General features: G+C 39.1%; 1 protein-coding gene across 1 annotated transcript in view; it reads left to right on the forward strand.

Moving 5' to 3' along the window:
- Nucleotides 1-8,175, forward strand: part of LOC126385556 (remodeling and spacing factor 1-like) — a 30,255-nt gene extending 22,080 nt beyond the window's left edge. Inside the window, 4 exon segments of the mRNA XM_050037331.1 lie at nt 1,218-1,431; nt 1,583-1,809; nt 2,006-2,185; nt 4,438-8,175. Coding sequence (XP_049893288.1) covers nt 1,218-1,431; nt 1,583-1,809; nt 2,006-2,185; nt 4,438-5,000 — 1,184 coding nt within the window. The 3' untranslated portion in view covers nt 5,001-8,175.
- The last annotated feature ends 435 nt before the right edge of the window (nt 8,176-8,610 follow it).

Consider the following 8,610-nt stretch of genomic DNA (forward strand, 5'->3'; position numbering starts at 1 on the left):
TCAGAAAGAGTTTTTCTGATTATGCCGACGTCACTTGAACGCAGCATTCACTGCAGGCCATTCAGGTCTCATAGTGGGAGCGGGGCACTGCTGTGCTGACAAAATTATATATGTTATCGGGGCTATTCGTCATGATATCAGACTTATCGGAATGACGTAATAATTCCTGTTATTGGCCCGATAATTATCGGCCTGATAGTTATCGTGCACCCCTAATTTATATAGCTCAATATTACAGATTGCAAATTTGCCTAGGGACTTTACACAGGGTTACCACGATTCTGTCAAGTACTTGGATGTACCCTAAAGGAATTGCTGAGTTTGAGAATCTATTGGTCATTTGACTCTCGAAAGAACTCAACACTGTGCGGTGTACTCACTGTAATTGTGTCTCTGCACCAAGGCTAGGCCCAAAACGTATGCGCCCCTCCTTCCCTCCCGTCAAAAGTAACAGAAGTGCTTTTAACCCCTTGTTGTTACTTGTCCAGCATGCTTGGCAAATACCAGTTTAATGACCTGTGGTTGCTCAACCCAAATTACAAATGGCCACTAATGTTCCCAGGAGTAGCTGTTAGCTCCTCTCACCATGTTGTGATGTACACATGGCTGCTGTCAGCTGCTCAGACTGCTGGAGTCAGACCCAACAAGTTCAAGAGTTATGCCAAACTGTAGGTCAGTTCTCGAAAAGTGCTTGAAATATATAATTTCCCTTATTACAGTTGCTGGAAACCCTTGAAAACACTCAAATGTTAATGTAGTGTTTTCAAGGTGTTTTGAAACATGCTTGGATTTTGAATAAAGTGCTTGAAACTGCTTGAAATTATATTTGCATGACTTTGATAATAACTCACTGTCTGACTGAAAAATTTGCTTTTTAGATAAATAATTAAAATATGTTGGATTGTGGCAGATTGTACAGGTGTACCTGAGAACGCTGCCTCTGAGCATATGTATAAATATGTAGTTTACCACAGCTGCTGCTGGAAAAGCTTGAAAATCCTTTAAAAGTGCTTGAATGTGACTTTGGAAAAGGTGTAGAAACCCTGAGAATACAACACCCTCTGTCCTTAGTCCCTCAACTCAGATAAGGAATAACTACCCCTCAAAAAATATAAGAAAAAAAGTGACAAGCATATTTCCCATACTTTAAAACCTTTTTTGTAAAGATCTGAACAAATGTTCTGTGACGAGGTAATGATGAGGGGTGTATTTCACAGGAGCTGGTCGGGGTAAAGACATGGCCAACATCACAGGCCACAGAGGAAAGGATATGTCCGCCATCCTTCAAGCAGAGGAGGGCAAGGAGAACGGCCGTCCACCACGACCCCTTGCCGGTCAGCGCAGGAAAAAACGCCGGCGACTCAATGACCTGGACAGCGACAGCACCGTGGATGAGGAGGAAAGTGAGGAAGAGTTTCGCCTCAGTGAAAGGTAGAGAAATTGCAGTGACTTTTCTTCTCAGTTGATGAATCTCATGGCTTTTTCTGAAGGTGTTGAATAAGTTTGGTTTGCTTATAACTGAATAGTAAACTCTGTCCATGAAATATTTACATTTGTGCATTTGTTAATTTTTTTGATACAGCTCAGAAGAGGAGTTTGTCGTGTCAGAAAATGACACGGAGGCTGAGTCGGAGGCGGACTCTAACAACAGTGACTTTGGCAGCAACAGCAGCGGTAGGCATCGTACTAAATCACGGTACAGGAAGCTGCCGACACGACGACGGAGCTCCAGAAAGAGGCGGAGACCGAGAGGGTACTCGGATGATGAGGAAGATGAGACAGATGACGAAGATGATGAAGATGAAATAGGTATATAGATTATTGTAGACAATAATTGTAGCTTGTAGACAATTCATAATTAGCTGCAGCTGCACACTTGGTGTTTCATGAGATAGATTTTCTTTTAGAGGATTCTCAGGTTTTCTCTCCTAACGCTTGTATTCATTGGAGGAGATTTTAACCACATACATTTATAACCCATCATATTATTATTTTGTGTCTCCAGTGACCGAAGGCTCCAGCGAGTACAGTGACAGTGATCTGGATATGAGTCGACGGCGGTCTCGGCGGAGTCAGAAGAAGCAGGTGAACTACTGCGAGACGTCTGAGTCCGAAGGCTCTCAGGCAGAAACCAACCGAGCCAAAATGAAACCCAGACGTCAGCAGGACAGTTCAGACACCGACGGTCAGTCACAAACACACAGTTTTGATAACACAATGCTGAAATAATGATGTCTTCTTTGCCAGTTGTCATCCCCGAGATACTATTAGCCTCCCCTTTTGTAAAAAATGAAACATGAAATCTTTAAAGATGAACTAATATGGCTACCTACTTAAAAATCATAAAAAAAATTACAAAAAATCATAAACCTTTTCAGAACCATGGACAGCGACGTTAAATTACTCTTGACATGAAACTCTATATGCTATATATATTCTTACTTTAATGATAAGTGAGGCTACTGAGAAATTTCATCATTTAGCATGTGAGTGCTACGACACAGTTCCCTCAACACTAAGAACTTCTTTTTGTTGAATGCAATTTTTTTTTTCCATTTTATTTCAATTTTCATTCTTGCCTCTATTCAGCACACATCAATTATGTGTGTGGACAGATAAAGGAGAGTGTGTGTTTGTGTTACAGGGCTATAAAAAGGTCATAAAAGTGGTCAGCAATTTGACATGCTCAGTTCATGGTGCAGGGCAGATAGAAGAACATTCAACATTCTAATAAAACCATCATATAAATGAATGAATAAATCACAAATATGAGATGTATGCTTAAAAAAAAAACAATGAAATAACAAACTGTTTCATACCACCTTTAAAAACAGAGTTTACAGGGTACTTTGACAGACAAAGCAAAAGCAGGATAATCAGAAAGCAGTATGATAACAGAAAGCTCTACAAAAAACGGTAAGACCAAAGGAAGACAACATGTAATGAATAGATACAAGTAAAAGGTATAAAAGCAATAAAAACATACATTTTAAATAGGGCTGGGGGATAAAACCACTATGTACAATGAATCAATATATTTTCAAGCAAGATATAAATTTAGACACCGTTTCTATCAATATAGGGTCAAGTTGCACCAGTTTCTGTTGAAACTTCAAGACAATCATATCTCATGACATTTTATGCCTCCATCAGAGGAACTGCTATCAGAAAATATCTATATGGACGGTTTTTAATTGCCTTTCATGAAATAAAACTGAGATACAGATAAGGTTACTCATTATACTAGATTATATCACTCAAGAAAATCACAATGATGCAAACTAAACGTTAATCTTTACAGTGTTATCACAATATAAGAGGAATATTATAAATATGAATCAGGGAGAAAAATCTGCTGAAGGGAGGAGGTGAGTCACACCGTCTTGTCTGCAGTGTGAAATCAATTGACAATTCCTATTAAAGACAAAGAGAATGAAGGTGTGCTACAGGATGTTTGTTTTTTTTTCTTCTTTTTTTTAGGTCGAGTACATTTAGTTGGATCAGAGTGGTTTTCGGCTCGGATTTAATCAGCAGTTAGACAGCTTAAAAAAAATGTCAAATACAGTATGTAAAGAGGTCATATTTCTGTCACTAATGGCAGCTGTGATGACAGAACTGTTTTTAATTACGATGTTTAGGGCTGCCCCCTAATAGTCAACCAAACGTTGGTCGACCAGAAAGGTAATTAGTTTGCAAGATTTCATTGGTTGCTTAGTCGCAGCATAAAAATAACAAACGTGAAAATCTATCAGGAGCTGCGCCTTGTTTAAGTTATCAAAACCTATATGAGTGGACCATGTAGGAATTTAATTTGAAAGGACAGACACAGGAAGTGTCCACGCTCAGCAGTCAGACAGGAGTCAGGTTAATTTCCAGGGCTGGTACCTGCGGTTATTCCACAGGCTAGTTAATAACATGTCGGGCAGGAAATCCAAAGTGTGGGATCATTTTGAGAAGGTGAAGGACGAACCCAAGGTGATATGTAAACTCATCTTCATTGGTCGACTACAAACATGACGTATCATCTGAAACATGGAAGTAGCTACATGCCCATTAGCCCACAGCGTCATTAACAGGCGGCTCGCTCAGTGTGTGACGTGCACTTGTAGATAAAATATAGGCCTATATTAATGAAGGTTCATTAGTACGGTTTTGTATTTCTCTGTAATGTAGCACAGTGTTAACAATGTTACTGATACTATTCTTTCTCACACCTTCAACTCAAACCACCAAAATATATCATTTAATAATTAAATTAATGTCGTAAACATGCAGGTGACTAGTCGACTAATGGCGCTAAATGATGACTAGTGGTCGACTAGGAAAATTCTCAGTCGGGGACGCCCTCGTGATCTACTGACCATTAACAGTTAAGTATATTGAGGTGATCCTGGCAGAACTACAGGAGGCTAAAGGTTTCTTGTTTTCTTTTCCCAGCGAGTTTCTCCAGAGACTCTGAGGAGGAGTCGAGGGATCGGAGGGTGAAGAGAAGAGCTGACTCCTCAGAGGAAGATTCCCGGCAGCGGCGCAGACGTCTCGCACTAAAACGCAGGAGAGCCTCTGAAGAAGACGACTCGGACGACGACTCTGACGAATCGTCCGAGGAGGATCGCCCCGTCCGTAAACGTGTGAACCGCATAGACTCGGATGACGACGAAGATGAGGAGGAGGAGAAACCGAAGGAGAAGAAAGCAGCTGAAAAAGCAGACGAGGAGTCAAAGGGAACAAACCCAGTGGACTGCAATCAGGTGGAGCTGCCACCCACCAACGGACAGAGCCCAATAAAGAGCCTCGAAGGCCTCGTTGGTCGGCCCGCTGCCGCTGCTCCAGGCCTCACCCCACATCTGGAGCCACCCAAAAACATCAGTGCTACACCAGCTGCTGCCATAGCACCGAACGGACTGGTTGGCCAGGAGATGGCGGCGCAGGATGAAGACGAAGACGACCTGTTAGGAGTCACAGACCTAGTGGACTACGTCTGCAATAATGAAGATTTGTAAAAAAAAAAAAAAAAAAAAAAAAAAAGGTGTACTGTTTCATTTTTTTGTGGTATTGTATTTTTATATTGCTTAACTTTATTATTCCCTCCCCACCAACACTTCCTTGTCGTCCTTTTTACTTGTGTCATTCAGACCTTGAGTCTCAGCAGTCTTTGCTACAATACGAACTGGATCCCCGTCACCAGTCTGATGCTGTCCCTGTGGGATTATACGACAAACAAGGGCACCAAATCATCAACACTCATTTGTCTGGTATCAATCAGCTCACCTGCATCATCCAGCTCCACTGCCAAACCACCTCCATCCTCTAAAAACGTCTCACTCATTTCACCTCTCAAGTTGTCCTGTTTTTTTATTTTGCTACTTCCAAGATTTCTGCAAATTTTAGCTCCTGATGGGAAAATGAGCACTGAAATTGATGTGTAGGAAATAGCTGTGTATTTGACTGCTAAAAGACTGGGACTTTTAACATTTTTTAAGAGTAAAATAAGTCATTCCATAAGTGATATGAAGTTCTGGACATCTGTTAAAAATGATCTTGGTTTTAGATTTTATCTCTTAAAGGAACAGTTTTTACATTTTGGAGAATATGCGATTTTTATTTGCTTTCAGGCAGATTTAAATGAGGTTATTGATTCCACTTACGTGTTTGTATGGTAAATATGATGCAAGTTAGCTTAGCTTGGCCCAAAGACTGATTTATTTTGGTAAGCTCTCTATGTTTCTGTACTGATCAGGATCCCCATCAGTTGTTACCACAGTAACAACTACTCTTTCCAGGGTCCATAAGCTACAGGGGATCCTTTTTCTACTGGTCAATCAGAGACAGGCCGCTTGTCTGTCTGACTTGCTGTGCTGCCATTCTGTTCTGTTTTTGAAAACTGATTTTACCAGTAACGCATTAACTGTGGACACCCATTTCTGCCAGTGTGGTGAAACAAAAAAACATCCTGTAGGTCATTTAAATGAAAAACTTTATCAAGATAATGACTTAGTATCTCAACAATAATGACTTTTTTGTTTCTCACAATAGACTCAGTTTCTCCAGATAATGAGAAATGACCCCACTAACCCATTATTTTGATAAAGTTTCTCATTATACTGAGTCACAGTGTCTTTTTTTTTTTCCATTAAACTGGCTGAAATGGGCCCCTATACAAAATCAATCATGATTGGGCTGCATTTAAAGTCTTTTTTTTTTTCGTCTTTACCATGTGTGCCAACAGCTGCTAGCTAGAGCCGTATATTTAACCAACACATATGCATTGAGACATGAGAGTGATGTCAAACGCCACATCTGACTCTCCTGAAAGCAAATAAGTGTATTTCTCAAAGTGTTGAACTTTTGCTTTAAATTACTCTGGCCTTTTTACATATATATAATTTGTGAAAGCTTCAGATGAGAGTATTTATTCTTGTTGAACAACCTTCTTAACTAATTACTAATCGACCAACCTTCATTTGTCAGCCCACTCCTTGAACTTTTTGTTAAATGATAGAGTAGCTTTTGTATATTATATACATATATAATTATTTTAACTATGTGCGCTGCCATTAAGTATCAGTGGTGAACCCCCAGTTGTTGTTTTTTTGAGTACTATGTTCGTTTGGGGAAACAAAATCAGAAGTAAAACTCGTCCCTCCTAATCATGAGATGTAGTCTAGTTTCCTGTTATTACATTTGTTACTTTTTTGTGATTTTGTTTTTTAATAATGTATTTTTTTTTTTTTTTTTGTATATCTAAACTTTTATTTGTTGTCTCTTTGAGCGAAATGTAAAGTGTCTTATTTTCTTTGTACATTGTCCTTCATAGAAGGTTCAAAAACCTGCAGACCCGTGGCTTTTATTAACTAAAGTAACACTAAGCTCCACAACACCCCTCTCTTCTTTTTGTTTTCGTATTCTACTCCCCTGGATCTTCCCATGTTTCCGTTTCACATTCTCTATTTTCATAATCTTGAGTTGACGTTCAGGTCAAGTTGCAGTAAACTGCAGACTTCTAAGACCTCAAACCAGATCAAGATTCTGAAAAATAAACAACTTAGTGTAAATTTGTTTTTTGAAGCGATAGTCAGGATGCAGTTTTTGAATGGGGGAAATGGACAGAAAAAAAACAAACAAACCAATGACTTCACTGACCTCTGCTGGAACCAGTCTGTGTGTATATCTGTAGTTTTTTGCTGTAATATATTTAGAGGCATTTTTTAATCATGGAAAAATATATTGGGCAATTCTTTGGGATTGCATGACTTTCTAATAGTTTTATTTTGTAGGGAAGTAATATTGGCACAACAGTTTTTGTAACAAAACCAGAAAACTTTGGCATGTTTTAAGGATTCTCCTGACCTGTTGCATTAGTGCTGAAGGACTTGTGAAGTAGCCGCCACAGGATATCTCATCATTTTTGCAGTGAAACTGCATAGGTAAGCATGCGCTGACCTACTAAAGGCATGTTACAGAAGCTCGGGGGAGAGATAGGATTATCGTAGAAAATAATCTAGGACAGGTGAATTTGATTTAAGAGAAGAAATGAAGCCTGTTTGTAAAATATTTTGTAAATTAGTCTCAGCATGGTCTTCACAGAGGAAAAACCACTCTATTTATCATACCGTTTTGATACTGGCGATGGCCAAAACATGACTTCCAAGACAAAACCTATATGTGCTGCTTGCAGTGCACACAACTTGGGCCTCTATACACAAATATTTAGCTTTTAGATTAGCTGGACAGAATATAGAAAACCCAATTCTACAAATGTAATAATAGAAAGTGTGTGTTCTGGTGGGTTGAGTCAGAGTAAAGGAATGTGGATGTCTGTGTGCTGTATGTAACCTGTTTTTAAATTCTCCACAGAGATAAGGAGAATGTATTAATAAGTATCTCACGGTTATGAAATAACCTGTAGCAAGACCTGCATGGGAGAGAGAGGAGCGAAATAAGTAAAGGCTGCGATGGGATTAAAGGGGGAAGTCGGTGCCAATGACTGAAGTGTTAACAGAGTTTCCTATTTACCTCATGATGAATCTGGGAGGAAAGACACCCTGTCCACTGTGTATAGATGCTAGTAGACTGGTTGTTGGTGTTTTGTCTGCTCCTTACATTTTTGTTAACTTTACTGTTATTTCATATGAATCTGATCTTGTACATTTGTCATAATAAAATGGGTTTCAAGCCTCATGTCGTCCTGTCTTGCCTGACTTTTATACAGAAAGGAAATTAACCTAGAAAAGGTGCTTGTTGTGCCAGATGCTAGCACCGGCAGCATGCTAAAGTATCTTAATACCAGTATGTATATTTTACTTATAAGGAAAACTAATGTTATAAAACGTTAAGTAAGTGTATATCATATTCCTGTCTTAGTTTAAAATGTTTGCAAGCTTGACATTTGCTAAAGGATGGTGGAATGTCTGCTTGAGCTTAATGCTAACACCACCATGCTAACATGCTTAAAATGACAATGTTACATACTTATGTATTTTTATGCCATGTAGCATAGTGCTAACAGTAACATATTTAAAAGTGCTGTTTTAAAAATGTTTATCAGATATACGCCATATTAGCTGTCTTCATGTTAGCATTCTAACATTTGCATAAGGACAGTGACAGACA

This window comes from Epinephelus moara, chromosome 3, assembly GCF_006386435.1.
Source record: "Epinephelus moara isolate mb chromosome 3, YSFRI_EMoa_1.0, whole genome shotgun sequence".
Lineage (NCBI taxonomy): Eukaryota > Metazoa > Chordata > Actinopteri > Perciformes > Serranidae > Epinephelus > Epinephelus moara.